At 46.7% G+C, this 15,927-nt stretch overlaps 1 protein-coding gene across 1 annotated transcript; it reads left to right on the top strand.

Moving 5' to 3' along the window:
- The first annotated feature begins 4,008 nt into the window (after nt 1–4,008).
- On the top strand, nt 4,009–5,456 carry LOC127334782 (uncharacterized). The gene has a single exon (XM_051361316.2). It carries the CDS (start codon nt 4,143–4,145, stop codon nt 5,127–5,129), a length of 987 nt encoding a protein of 328 aa, XP_051217276.1. The 5' UTR covers nt 4,009–4,142; the 3' UTR covers nt 5,130–5,456.
- Nucleotides 5,457–15,927: the final 10,471 nt, after the last annotated feature.

Raw genomic sequence — 15,927 nt, forward strand, 5'->3', positions numbered from 1 at the left:
AAGAAGGAAGAGAGGCGACACAGAGAGAGAGAGAAAAAAAGGTTGTAACAAGAAGCTTTGTCTATCTCCAAAGGAGAGCTCTTCAGGTGGATGATGCCAATGCCAAGTCTCGGCTCCTCGAGGGAGAAGCCAAGGCTAGACTCATAGATGCCGATGCCAAGTCTAGGCTCTTAGATGCTGAAGCCAAGGTCATGGTCGAGGAGAACCAGATCATGCTCACTGACATGGAGACCATCTACGATCCCGAACAAAAGTCTTGGATTGAGAAGAAACAAAAATAATCTGAGCTCGAGATGTTTGAAGAGCAATGGCATAGATGATTGCCACACGGGAGGAACTTGCCATTTTATTGGGAAATATAGCCACTTTTTGGGACAGAGATTTGGTGCACACGGGTACCAGTGATCTCTTTTGGAAAAAATAATTAAAAATCATATTTCTAGTTTTAGAAAATTCTATAAAAAAAGTATGACGTAGACAATATTGTATCCCACGAGCATGTAAACTTTTAACTGGAAATAATATGTATTTTGGGCTACACAAAAATAACAAATGTGTGGAACTGAATATAGTGATTTAAATCTCCAAAAAGAAATCAGATTTTGTCACTTTTGTGTAGCTCAGAAAATAAAACATTTGTAATTGAGATTTATACGTTAGTGGGATACATCATCAGCTCCTTTTAGAATTTTACATATTTTTTTGAAACATACAAATATAGTCTTCAATTTTCTTTAATATAATGAGAGCACTGGTGTCCAAGAGCCAAAATGATATTGTCTCATTTTGTACATGTGGAAGGAACTTGCCATTTGTTGGCGATGCATGAAGGGCAATGGAACATATTTGCCACTTTATTTAGTTGCCAATTTATATTTTTGTGTTGCTAAATGTGAAAGAATTGGCAAACTTGGTATGCATAGCTAAAATGGCTAGCATGAATAAGAGCATCTCCAGTCGCGTCCCCCAAACCGTCCCCTAAAGAGATTTCGGGCACGCCGGACAAAAAAACCTTTCCAGCCGCGTCCCCCAAAGCCTCTTCGGTTCCCCGAGCCCGTCCCCGCTACACAGGGGACGCTCCGGGCACGCCGGACACAACGAAAAGCGAGCTGAAGAGACGCGGACCCGACGCGTCAGCGGCACATGAAAAATTCGTCCCCCACTCTTGCCAAATCGTGCCCCTCCCGCCACATCGCGCCTCTCCCGCCGCACATTTCTGGCCTCCCAACACATTTGACCTTCTATCCCGCCGATTCATTTCTCCCTCCCGCCGTCGCTACTCTGTTCCTCCCGCTGCTGCTACCCTCTCCGCATCCATGGCGCCCCCGACAACCCCCAAAAAGATGGCCAAGAAAGCGGCCAAGAAGCCACCAGGCAGCGAGACAAAAGGGGCGAAGGCTCCGTTCGCGAAGCCGCGGAAGGCACCGACTCTGAAGAAGAAGCCAGAAGGCTGGACCGATGATCAGTGGCATCAAGACTGTCTACGCCGGAAGTTTTCCACGGCGGAGCGGAAAGGACGGAGGGTGGTGCAGCAGGAGAAGAAGGCGTTGGCGGCGCGCGCGCACCAGCACATGCTGGCCGGGTGTATCGCTGCCACCAACGCGAGCCCATGGAGTACGTCGGCGTCGGTGTATGTTTCAGGAGTGCTCTTTCCGTCGACATCCGGGTTCTACGACGACGGCCCCTCCGCCGCTCCCGGGTGCGTGACGCCAAACTTGTCGCTCCACTACCAGGATGCGCTGCCGCATGGCGACTTCAACCCCACCTCCCTCTTCTACTCCCCGGCATACGAGAAAACGCCCCAGCGCGAGCCAGGACCCGGTCTGGACGGCGCCCCGTTCATTGGCTGCAGGGGCCGCTCGAATTCGACAGTGCCGATGCTGAGGAGGAGGATAAGGGGGAAGAGGAGGACGAGGAGGAGGGGGAGGGGGTGGAGGACGACGACGATGATGAGGACGAAGAGGACGGCGAGGAAGAGGACGAGGAGGGTGCCGATGATCCCGTGGAGGTTGACGCGGACGGCGTGAGGAAGAACAAGAAGAAGAAGGCGTCGGGCACACGAGGCCCCAAGTGGACGGCTCTGGAGGATCAATGTCTGTGCGAGTCGTGGGCGACGGTGAGCCATGACTCCATCATCGGCGCCAACCAAAAGTACGGGAAGTATTGGGCGAGGATTAAGGCCGGGTTCGATGAGCGCAAGCTCATGAACAGCGACTACAACAAAGTGGCAATGAAGAGGAGCCAAAAGGCAATGTCGACGCGATGGGCCATCATCCATGCGTCGGTGAACATGTTCCATGGGTTTCATAGCGAGATGGAGACTAGAGGCGAGAGCGGCGATGACATCAGCCAAATGGTGCGACTCTTTCTTACGTAATCTGTAGCGCCTACATTTTGTTCGATGAAATGATTGCGTTTCCTTTGGTTAGTTTGACAAGGCCATGGATTTGTACCGGAGGAACTCGGAAGGACATAAGTCTTTCACGCTGACGCATTGCTATAGCAAGCTTAAGATGAACAAGAAATGGCGATTGACGCGCCAGTCGTTGTTGAAGGGGAAAGACGCCATTGATCTGGATGCGCTGCTGGCAACGTCGGCAGGGCGCCCTGTCGGCAACAAGGCTGCCAAGGCCGACGCTGCGTCGTCCGAGAAGACGCAGACGTCGATCACGAAATGCCTCGTCGAGGTCTCCTCGACCTTGCTCTCCCACGACAAAAAGGCCGACGAAAGGTGGGCGGCGTTGCTCAAGAGGCAAGAGGAGAAGATGGAGCTCAAGAAACGCAGGGACGACATGTCCCTGCTGAGAGCGTCGACAGAAGGAATGTCTCCCCGAACGCGAGCGGCGCACAACTTCTTCAAAGGCCAGATCCTCGACGATATCGAAGCCAAAATGGCGGCGGCCGAGGCGGTGGCCCAGGCAGCGGCAGCAACCCCAACCCCAGGGCAAGAGCCGGCAGACGCGTCTATGACAGCATCTGCTACTACACCTGCGTCGGCCTCGGCGTCAGAACAGACAGAGCATGCACACCGGGCAGATCACGATGAGTTCACCGTGATCAACGGGCCTACGTCGACTCAGGATGCGTCGACCTCGCCCAACCCCTTCTTCTAATTTAGGATGCACCACCGGTCTGTAATATGATTGCGCGCCCAGTACTTTGATCGCCATTACTCTGATCGCGATGATTCGACAGGAACGATCTCTTTTGAATGTAAACTATTTGAATTTCTGATTGGGGACAGCGTTTGGGGGACGCGACTAGAGCGACGTCCCCCAAACGTGACACGAACAAAACTCATCCTCCAAACACTCGATCCGGCGCTATTTGGAGAACGGTTTGAGGTACGCGACTGGAGATGCTCTAAGATTGATCACGCCGGTGTCGACGATGGTTTGGGATGCTAGAGTGCCACCCGAATTCTGCCGGCGGGTCGACCCACCAAACAGACAGAATCGCATAGGATGGGTCTTGGATACATAAATGAACTTTTGCAGAGTCTCAGTGCAAAGGTGGTCCGTGGCATCGGCATCGCATGAATAGTTGATCATGGGCAGGAGGTCGGGCCGTCGGGGTTGGCTGCCACATGTGCGATTTGTGCGGCAGGGGCTACGCGCACGTACCACGCGGCGTTGCTGTGGTGGACTGAAAGCACAGAAGGAGTAGCGGATGTAGCTGTGATACACCGATGATGCTCAGATAGGTACGGCTACTGGTCGGACAAGTGAAACCTTTTCCGGCGACATCGGAACGACAAAACTTCCTATTCAAAAGAGTATGTACGGTAGCCTGCCTGTACTGTGAAGCCAAAGAAAACCGTGCCGTACTTGTTGTTGTGCACGGCCACCGACGGACCCGTTCAACCGAGGGCGCATTTGGCTCTCCTGTATTCCGGCAACGTCGCCGTCAGCGAAAAAACAATCGCCGGCGACGCGGAGCGGCGGGGGCGAGCCGAGTCCACTGCCGCTGCTGCCGTCCCGCGCAAAGAACCAGTCCCGACACAGAATGCCTTGCCGTTGTCTACAAACCCTCCACCCGACCGTCCGTGGAAATTCCACCTCCGATTACAGCACACCGCCACAAGCTTGATTGACTTTCCACTCCCACAGGCCGAAGCCGAGCTCGCACACCCACACACTCACATGTTGAACCATCCCCACCCCCATTCCCATCACGGTCACCGCACCCTTCCCCCCCTCCTCCGCCTCTTATCCCGCGCCGTCGCCGCCCCGCCGCCCTCCGACCACGCCCGGGCCAGGCTCACGGCCCGCCCGCGGATGGACCCGCCATCCTCCTCCTCCCCCGCGGGCACGCCCACCACGCCGCGCCGCCAGCTCCAGCTCCAGGGCCCGCGCCCGCCGCGCCTCAACGTGCGCCCCGAGTCGCACGCCATCAAGAAGCCATCTTCCGGGGTGCCCGCTCAGGCGCAGGGGCACGGTCGCCGGGAGGACAAGCAGCAAGGGCAGCCGCCGCGGGAGCCGGTGATCATCTACGACGCGTCGCCCAAGATCATCCACACCAAGCCCAGCGAGTTCATGGCGCTCGTGCAGCGCCTCACCGGCCCCGGCTCCTTCTCCGTCTCCGCCGCGCTCCCCTCCTCCTCCGGCTGCCAGATGGACGAGGACGCGCCCGACGACCAGCCCATGTACCTCCCGCCCGAGCTCCTCCTCTCGCCGTCCGCCGCCATGTCCCCGGCGGCGAGGCTGGCGACAATCGAGCGGTCCGTCCGGCCCTCCCCCGCGCCGGCGCCGCCGGCGCAGTTCATGGACTTCTCCGACTACCGCTTCGACGACGGCGGCCTCGCGGCGGTCGTCAGCTCGGCCCGGCCCGGCATCCTCTCCCCCCTGCCGTCCTCGCTGCCGCCCGCCGCGGCCTCGGGCCAGTTCTCGCCGCTCCCGTTCGACGCCAGCTGCCTCAGCTGGCTCAACGAGCTCAGCCCCATCCTCCGGACCGCATCCACGGGCGCAGCCTCCTCCGGCAGCGGCGGCGCCGGCGGCTCCGCACGGCCCCCGCCACAATCCTACTACTCCGACCCCTTCGTCCCCAGCCCGCGGAACCTCCTCGCCACGCCCACCGTGCCCTCGCCAAGAACTTTCGCCGAGCTCCTCAGCAACCTGCCGGATCTCTAGGCCGCCCAAAGTTTTTTTTTTCTTCGACATTTTTGGGCAGGGCAACCCGGCGTGGTGGGGCCCCCATACTGATGACACCTTAATTAGTTAGCCATTTATTGTCCTTTTCATTTTTTTTTAACTGTTCCTGGGCAACCACTAGTCCACTAGGCGCTCAGGAAAGGGGAACGAAGGAATGCTATACGTAGTCAACACTAGTGGAGTAGCAGATGATTAGAAGGATCCGGCCATCCTCTTTGTTTAGGTCTCGCTGATTTGTTTTTCTTTGGATTTACATCTCTTGTGTAAGCCCAGGAAATTATTGTTTGTTCAAGGCTCCATGATTAATCCCTTCTCTACGCTGGTGCCGTGCTGCTCATTACATCATGCTTACTTCACATTTTGTGTTTGGTAACTCCTGAATCTTCCACGGTACGACGCAAACAGACCAACATGTTCACCATGACGTCTTTCACGTTTACGGACCATGTGTGTTCTCCCTATTTGGTCCTAGGCCGACAACGATCGAGCAACTGTTTCACCTTCTACACGCTAGCCCTTGTTCGTTGTCATTATTGGCCTCAGCTTCACCTTCCGTAGGGTTCGCAATCATCGTTACTCTTCTGCGCTGATATTGATGGTGGCCACATCCAAGTCTTTAAGAGGAAAGCAGTTGCGCATGCCTCTCACACACACCTCTTCACACCATTGCCTTTCCGGGCCTCATCTTGTCTCCAAAGCATCGACAACACTCACACTGGGAGCATGATGTCTACGGGAGCTTCTATTCTTGTAGACAGTGTTGGGCCTCCAAGAGCAGAGGTTTGTAAAACAGCAGCAAGTTTCCCTTAAGTGGATCACCCAAGGTTTATCGAACTCAGGGAGGAAGAGGTCAAAGATATCCCTCTCAACCAACCCTGCAACCACAAAGCAAGAAGTCTCTTGTGTCCCCAACACACCTAATAGGTGCACTAGTTCGGCGAAGAGATAGTGAAATACAGGTGGTATGAATGTATATGAGCAGTAGCAACAGCACCAGAAAAGTGCTTTGCTGTCCAGAACTGGCGTGTGGTTGATGGTGGTAATATTGCAGGCAGTACAAATGCAGTAAAACAGTAAAAAAGCAGCGATAATAGCAGTATTTAGAAACAAGGCCTAGGGATCATACTTTCACTAGTGGACTCTCTCAACGTTGATCACATAACAGAATAAATAGATAGATGCTAGACTCTACACCCTCTTGTTGGATGATGAACACCACTAACTGTGTAGGATTACACGAACCCTCAATGCCGGAGTTAACAAGCTCCACAATATTCGATGTTCATGTTTAAATAACCTTAGAGTGCATGACAGATCAACATAACCAAACCAAGTACTAACATAGCATGCACACTGTCACCTTCACGCTACGAAAGGAGGCATAGATCACATCAATACCATCATAGCAATAGTTAACTTCATAATCTACAAGAGATCACAATCATAGCCTACGCCAAGTACTACACGATGCACACACTGTCACCATTACACCGTGCAGGAGGAATAAACTACTTTAATAACATCACTAGAGTAGCACACAGATATATTGTGATACAAAACACATTGCAATCATAAAGAGATATAAATAAGCACTTCACTATGCCATTCATAACAGTGAATAAGTATTCTGTGAAATATAGCCTAACAGACCCACACGGTGCACACACTGTCACCTTTACACACGTGGGACAAGGAGTCTCCGGAGATCACATAAGTAAAATCCACTTGACTAGCATAATGACATCTAGATTACAAGCATCATCATATGAATCTCAATCATGTAAGGCAGCTCATGAGATTATTGTATTGAAGTACATAGGGAGAGAGATGAACCACATAGTGTAGGATAACGTTGCATAGAAAACAAAAAAAATTCCTACGGCGAACACGCAATCCAAGCCAAGATGCAATCTAGAAGACGGTAGCAACGAGGGGGTATCGAGTCTCACCCTTGAAGAGATTCCAAAGCCTACAAGATGAGGCTCTTGTTGCTGCGGTAGACGATCACTTGCCGCTTGCAAAAGCGCGTAGAAGATCTTGATCACGATCGGTTCCGGCGCCACGAACGGGCAGCACCTCCGTACTCGGTCACACGTTCGGTTGTTGATGAAGACGGCGTCCACCTCCCCGTTCCAGCGGGCAGCGGAAGTAGTAGCTCCTCTTGAATCCGACAGCACGACGGCGTGGTGTCGGTGGCGGTGAAGAAGTCCGGCGGAGCTTCGCTAAGCTACGCGGGCTATATGGAGGAGAGGGGGGCGGCTAGGGTTTGGGTGGGGGTGGCCGGCCACTCAAGGGGGGCGGCCAGCTTGTGGTCTTGGGGTGGCCGGCCCCCTCCCTTGGCCCCTCATTATATAGGTGGATCCCCAAGTGTTGGTGTCCAAGTCTTCGAATAAGACCCGAACAAAAAACCTTCCATAAGAGGGGGAAACCTAGCCCAACTAGGACTCCCACCCAAAGGTGGGATTTCCACCTCCCATGTGGGGGTGGCCGCCTATGGGGAGTCCACTTGGGACTCCTCCCCACCTAGGGCTGGCCGGCCATGGAGGTGGAGTCCCATGTGGACTCCACCTTCCTTGGTGGTTTCTTCCGGACTTTTCTAGAACCTTCTAGAACCTTCCATAGAACCTTCCGCGACATTTTATTTCACATAAAATGACATCCTATATATGAATCTTATTCTCCGGACCATTCCGGAACTCCTCGTGATGTCCGGGATCTCATCCGGGACTCCGAACAAATATTCGAACTCCATTCCATATTCAAGTACTACCATTTCAACATCCAACTTTAAGTGTGTCACCCTACGGTTCGAGAACTATGCGGACATGGTTGAGTACTCACTCCGACCAATAACCAATAGCGGGATCTGGAGATCCATAATGGCTCCCACATATTCAACGATGACTTTAGTGATCGAATGAACCATTCACATACATTACCAATTCCCTTTGTCTCGCGATATTTTACTTGTCCGAGGTTTGATCTTCGGTATCACTCTATACCTTGTTCAACCTCGTCTCCTGACAAGTACTCTTTACTCGTACCGTGGTATGTGGTCTCTTATGAACTCATTCATATGCTTGCAAGACATCAGACGACATTCCACCGAGAGGGCCCAGAGTATATCTATCCGTCATCGGGATGGACAAATCCCACTGTTGATCCATATGCCTCAACTCATACTTTCCGGATACTTAATCCCACCTTTATAGCCACCCATTTACGCAGTGGTGTTTGGTGTAATCAAAGTACCTTTCCGGTATAAGTGATTTACATGATCTCATGGTCATAAGGACTAGTTAACTATGTATCGAAAGCTTATAGCAAATAACTTAATGACGAGATCTTATGCTACGCTTAATTGGGTGTGTCCATTATATCATTCATACAATGACATAACCTTGTTATTAATAACATCCAATGTTCATGATTATGAAACTAATCATCCATTAATCAACAAGCTAGTTTAAGAGGCATACTAGAGACTTCTTGTTTGTCTACATATCACACATGTACTAATGTTTCGGTTAATACAATTCTAGCATGATATATAAACATTTATCATAAACATAAAGATATAATTAATAATCACTTTATTATTGCCTCTAGGGCATATCTCCTTCAGTCTCCCACTTGCACTTGAGTCAATAATCTAGTTTACATTTGTAAAGATATAACACCTTGGCCTTATGGTGTTTTATCATGTATTGCTCACGGGAGAGGTTTTTAGTCAACGGATCTGACACGCTCAGAAACGTATGTATTTTGTAATTCATTTGCGTCTCAACGCATCACTCATTTCCAAATGAGTTGGCATTAAATATGTTTGATCTTATGGTGGAACCTTAATTCCGCGGTTTGAAATAAGTCACTAATATTGTCACATACAATATAGCTTCAAAGTTCTGACACTATCGGAACTACACCAAGTTCTCAAAGAACTTCTTGACTCAACATCCTCAGTCATTTGTCAAAACAAATAACATACTCTGCCTTCGTTTTGTAGAATCCATCACAATATTTAGAACTCTTCTAAATCTAACATAGACAACTTCTAGTTCATTGTGCTACCTTTAAAACAACACTTAGTCTAATTTGAGATTGAAATTCTATTTTGATATGTGACAAAATAAATATCGGTGTAACACCTTACAGCGATTTGTTTGTCATTTCTTCATACAAAAATATATATGTATATCCTTAGTTCTTCTAAAGTACTCAAGGATATCCTTACTGTCGTCCTATGATCATCTTATGAATCATTTCGGTATATGCTCATAACATTTTAGAGCACAAGATAACTGATTTTGTACATATTATTCGTGATCTATAATCACTCATGTGTTTTTACTCATTGAGTGTCAGATACACTCAAGTCTTGTTAAACCTTCACATGACAAGAACATTTTCTTAATATTTCTATATTGAACTATTTCAATATCCATCATATGTACTTTGACTTAAACTTATTTATGTGTTTCAATCTATCTTCATAGATCTTGACACTAAATTTGTTTCAGTCCATATCCTTTCATTGAAGTTAATTCTCAATGAAACCTTTTTAATCAAGTATATAATTACATCATTTATAACCAACTATATGTCACCTACATAAAGTATTATAAATGTGTCTTAGCGCTCCCACTTAATTTCTTGCAAATGCAAGCCTTTTCATCGTCTCTGATGAAATCAAAAACTCTTTGACTATTTCATCTGGTGAAGATTCCAACTCCGTGATACTTACTTCATCCAATTGAAGCTTGTATACCTATCTAGTATTCCACGGACCAGCAAAACTCTTGGTTGTATCTTGTATACATACTTCTGTTAAGTAGTGTATTTTGCCATCCTACTAGCATATCTCATAAAAGAAATATGTAGTGATTACTAGAATAATCCACATAGACTATAAGCATTGCTACGGAAGATCTAATCTTATCGTATTCAACTCTTTGAACTTTGTCGTAAACAATTTTTCGATAAGTCAAGCTTTCTTCAAGGATATTTCATCCAAGTCTATCAATTTGATAGATCCATTTACTTTCATAAAGTATTCATCTATCTTGGATTTCATGGCGCATAGCCATTTTAACGGAGTCAGGGCCCATCATAACTTCTTTGTTTTGTAGTTGGTTTATCATTGTTCAAAATCAATCCTTTGTCCACAAATCATTTATTTGATCACAAAGTAAACCATACCTACAAGGTTCAATATGTACTTCGATCTCCATGGCTAAAACACTTTGTAGTCATGAGAGCCATGATCGTCGTGGCCGCTTCCGAAACCAATTCCGATGCTGCGCTACTCTGATCATTATGCTCAGGTTCATAAACCTTATCAAATTATATTGTCCTCCCACTCAAATACTTCACTTGAAACAATTTCTCGGAAATAAGAAACATTGACAAACACTTTTGTCTTTGTCTCGTGGGAAGAATTCCCAATTAAATCTCTGGGATAACCAACAAAGACATTCATCCGATTTTGGTTGACTATTAGGGTTTATACCCATGCCATAACTTGTATGGTGTCATTTTAACGGATCATGATGATGCTCTATTCAGTGTAAAAGCGGTAGTCACTAAAGCATAATCCACAAAAATATAATGGCATCAATATTTTATCTCATCATTAATCCAACAAAGTTTGGATATATCTCTTGGATACTTCATCATCACTATGATACTCCAAGAAACGTAAGTTGTAGAACAATTTCATAACTCTCTTAGATGTTCGCTAAAACTCGTAATTCAAATATTTCCACCATGATCCAATCATAGATATTTGATTTCTATTACGATGATTTCCACTTCATACTGAAATTTATTTGAATCCATTCAAATGTTTCAAACTTCTTCCTTATTGAGTATATCCATATATATATACTCAATTCATTGTTGGAAGTTTTTATGAAGTAGAAGAATCTCCCGCACACAACTATGCCCAGTGAAACACATACATCAGCATGTATGTTTCCACTAAGTTAGTTGCCCGTTCAACTCTTGGCCTATGAACGGTATTTTAGTCATTCCTTTTAGAAAAGATTTGCAAGCGCCAAATGATTCAAAAATCAAATGACTCCAAAAATCCATTTGCATGGAGTTCCTTCATGCATTCCTTTCTAACATGACCTAAATGGCGGTTCCACAAATAAGTGGAATTCAAATCATTTGCCTTATGGCATTTTAGCGTCAGTGTTATGTATGTGTGTTTCACCATTAAGATTTATAATAACTTATCCATCGTACATGGAGTGATGTCATAATTTGAACAACTCATTGTTTTCATTTGACCAGAGCAAAATAACAATTATTAAGTTCTTTATTATAAATTCTAAGGGCTAGATAGAATGCCAACGACGAACATAATAACACTTTATTTTGTTCCAGACGTGCATTCCTATCATATTCCTTGTCAGTCACTTAGGCCATTGTATTCTTGTATTGCGTTGTTTTGTATGACACTTCATACCAACCAATATAGTACTAATACCCAAGAATTTCATAGTGTGACTTAACTAGGAATACAACCATAACATGTATATCATTTATATACACCTGAGCTAGACTTTCTAGTCTTTTCTTTTCTTTTTGCCAAAATATCTTTTGCAGTTTCTCTTTTAGCTTTCCTCATTATTAAGAAAAACACTTCAACATCAATAACTTCTAGGTTTGTTGGTCAATTACCAATAACCTTGAGGTTCTTACTTTGAAGTTGATCATCATATGACAAGTGTTCTAGATTTCACTTATTAGTAACTATGATGAACAATTTCACTCATAATTTTATCCATCAATTCATGACAACTTTTTGAGACCATGTCTGTACATGCTAGGCTCATAAAGTTTAACCTTAGTATTCGCATGTACAAATCTGGCTTGCACCCGTTGTATGCACACGTAGAATCTATCACACCCGATAACCACGTGATGCTTCGAAACGACGAGTCTTAGCAACGGTGCATACTAAGGATGATAACTTCATGGATATGCGAATATTATTAGTGCCCCAATAGTTGGAGGATTGTGACGCTTGGCGTCTTCAACCTTCATACATTCCCATAAAACTTATGAGTTTATGTAGTCTCACCAAATTTATATTCTATCATCTTGCAATAAGGTCTTAGATATCACATATATCTCATACCTTGATTATTTCTGAAAACTAAATTTTCAGCTCCTTACTTTTCAAACAGATTTGAACTTCAAGTTTCACGGAGACAAGATAACTTTGGGTACTAATTGAAACCATAGCTCTTTGAATCAACAATGTGAGGTTTACTAAAAGTTTGCAATAGGACTTAATCAATTCTTGATTCTTTAACAATACGGTACTAATCCGTAAAGTTTCTTATCAGATTTAACAGTATTTCTATCTCAATAACAAGACTAGCGCATAGTAGTAAACGGATGCCAATACTACAAAATTAATACAAAATACTACTCAGACTATGTTTATGATAATTAGTTCATGTTTTAATCTAATTACTAATGAACTCCCACTTAATACAACATCCCTCATAGTTGTTAAGTGGTACACGATCCAAATCCACTACACCAAAACCGATCATCACGTGAGATGATGTAGCTTCAATGGTGAACATCAACATGTTGATCATATCATCCATATGACTCGTGTTCAACCTTTCGGTTTCCGTTGTCCCGAGGCCATGTCTCAGACATGCTAGGCTCGTCAAGCAAACCCAAGTATTCCGCGTGTGCAACATTGCTTACACCCGTTGTATGTGAACGTTGAGTCTATCACATCCGATCATCACGAGATGCTTCGAAACGACGAACTGTACAACGGTGCATACGAGGGGAGAACACTTTATTATCTTGATATTAATGTGAGGGATCATCTTATAATGCTACCGTCACGATCTAAGCAAAATAAGATGCATAAAGGATTAACATCACATGCAATTCATATGTGATATGATATGGCCTTTTAGTCTTTGTGCCTTCGATCTTCATCTTCAAAGCACGGACATGATCTCCATCATCAACGGGCATGATCTCCATCATCGTCGGCGTAACGTCAAGGTTCATGGCGCCGTCTTCATGGTTGTTCACCTCATGTAGCAACTATTACAACTACTTTGAAATACTACTCAACATGAAATTTAAAGACAACCATAAGGCTCGCGGTTGCCACAATACAATAATGATCATCTCATACATATTCATCATCACATTATGGCCATATCACATCACCAAACCCTGCAAAAACAAGTTAGACGTCTCTAATTTGGTTTGCATATTTTATGTGGTTTAGGGTTTTCGAGAGAGATCTAATCTACCTACGAACATGAACCACAACGTTGATACTAATGTTTTCAATAGAAGAGTAAATTGAATCTTTACTATAGTAGGAGAGACAGACACCATAAAGCCTCTTATGCAATACAAGTTGCATGTCGAACGAGGAACAAGTCTCATGAACGCGGTCATGTAAAGTTAGTCCGAGCCGCTTCATCCCACTATGCCACAAAGATGCAAAGTACTCAAACTAAAGATAACAAGAGCATCAACGCCCACAAACCATTGTGTTCTACTCGTGCAACCATCTATGCATAGACACGGCTCTGATACCACTGTAGGATAACGTTGCATAGAAAACAAAAAAATTTCCTACGGCGAACACGCAATCCAAGCCAAGATGCAATCTAGAAGACGGTAGCAACGAGGGGGTATCGAGTCTCACCCTTGAAGAGATTCCAAAGCCTACAAGATGAGGCTCTTGTTGCTGCGGTAGACGATCACTTGCCGCTTGCAAAAGCGCGTAGAAGATCTTGATCACGATCGGTTCCGGCGCCACGAACGGGCAGCACCTCCGTACTCGGTCACACGTTCGGTTGTTGATGAAGACGACGTCCACCTCCCCGTTCCAGCGGGCAGCGGAAGTAGTAGCTCCTCTTGAATCCGACAGCACGACGGCGTGGTGTCGGTGGCGGTGAAGAAGTCCGGCGGAGCTTCGCTAAGCTACGCGGGCTATATGGAGGAGAGGGGGGCGGCTAGGGTTTGGGAGGGGGTGGCCGGCCACTCAAGGGGGGCGGCCAGCTTGTGGTCTTGGGGTGGCCGGCCCCCTCCCTTGGTGACATAGGCATCCCAAATGGGCCTGCCGAAGATGGTACCCGGGGTTTACTGGAGGCCCAATACCCGAAGAATAAGAAGATTCGGGAGCCCAAGATTTACTAAGGAAAGATAGAGTTGTAATAGGAAGTGTTGTTTGTAATCTGGCGGGACGAGTTAGAAAACGTCCCGGACTCTGTAAACTTGTATAGCACGAATCCCTCGGCTTCACCTCATATATAAGGGGGAGTCGAGGGACAAAAGAATCAATCGAATCATTGTCTGCAAACCCTAGTTTTCATAGTCGTCGAGTACTTTTCGGCTGAAACCTTCGAGATCTACTTGCCCTCTACTTCTAACTAAACCCTAGCCTACAATCCATAGGCATTGACAAGTTAATCCCTTGTCAATTGGCGCCGTCTGTGGGAATTAGAGGCGTAAGGAGCTGATCTCGATGGCACGCTCAAGATCTTCGACATCGTCAACCGCAAGCAACACAATGGATCGAGGTAAACAGATCGCTACTGGTCTTGTCGATTTTGTTCCTCACCCACCCTCCCGTTTGGATGCATATGCGTATCTGGCGGAGCCCATGGAGATGACGTTCGGAAGGTTCCACTTTCGCGTCGAGAAGGAAGGATCGTATCGTGTCGAGATTCCGATTTCGTCGGGATCATCAGTGGCCGATTCCGATTTTTCAAGCTATGCATCGTCAAACGAGTCAGGAGAAGAAGAAACCTCGGCGACACGCTACGTCGCATCGAGCAAGAGAGAAACTCGCCAAGATCTTCAACGACATATCGTTTGAGTCATCTCATGGACTCGTATATAAGCGATGGCTCAAGCGATGTCGACAGTCATGACTTCATCGACAAATCTCTCACAGTGGGCAAGGTCTTCATCAATCTCAACGATGATGTCACCAAACCCAACATAGATCTGAGTACAAGGTATCATCAGATTTACGCCATTGAAAATCAAGAGGAGACATCTGAGGCTTTCGACAGTTTGGGAAATCCATACGTCGATCCCTCCAATCTGCGACAAGGCTTGGGCAACAAATACGTCGGGCCGTAGCCGCGAGATAGAGTTCAACTTTCACAAGCAGCATGGGACAGAGCTGCGAGAGCTATGAACGGCACGTAACCAATGGCTACCACAGCCACACCGGAAGAATTGCAAGCATATCAATATAGGCTCGCACGAGCTGCCAGGGAATTGGAAAACAGACAATTGAGTTGAACAGAGAAAGGAGGCAGCTTCGCATCCGCAGGAGAAGGGCAGATTTAAGTCGACAATCTAGAACTACGGGTGATAGCCATCGGGAGGCGCGGAACAGAGCAAGATCAAGGCTGCAACACATACCCGAGGCGTAAAGAGAACACTTGGTTCAAAACCTCGACATGTCCTTTATGTCGATAGATACAAGAGGAAACATCATCCCTAAGACACCAGAGGCTGGGTATATGGCGACACACGCTTTTATACTTGCATCTAAACCACCTCCGGTGACCCAAGGGAAACACCGTACAATATGGCGGTAGCAGAGTTGGAGCTATGGGGACAGCGTTTATATCAACGCCTCCCGAAGGAGTGGCAAGGCAAAATAGTCCGCGACCCGCAGAAGAACAGCCGGCAGACTCGAAGGGCCAAGTGGAGCAAGAGACACAAAGAAGCACAAGCAAGAGTCGACAGAGCGCGG

The sequence above is a fragment of the Lolium perenne genome, chromosome 2 (assembly GCF_019359855.2).
Source record: "Lolium perenne isolate Kyuss_39 chromosome 2, Kyuss_2.0, whole genome shotgun sequence".
Classification (NCBI taxonomy): domain Eukaryota; kingdom Viridiplantae; phylum Streptophyta; class Magnoliopsida; order Poales; family Poaceae; genus Lolium; species Lolium perenne.

Excerpts from the sequence above, each read along its gene's own strand:
- LOC127334782 (XM_051361316.2), top strand. The coding sequence starts at position 4,143 with ATGTTGAACCATCCCCACCCCCATTCCCATCACGGTCACCGCACCCTT.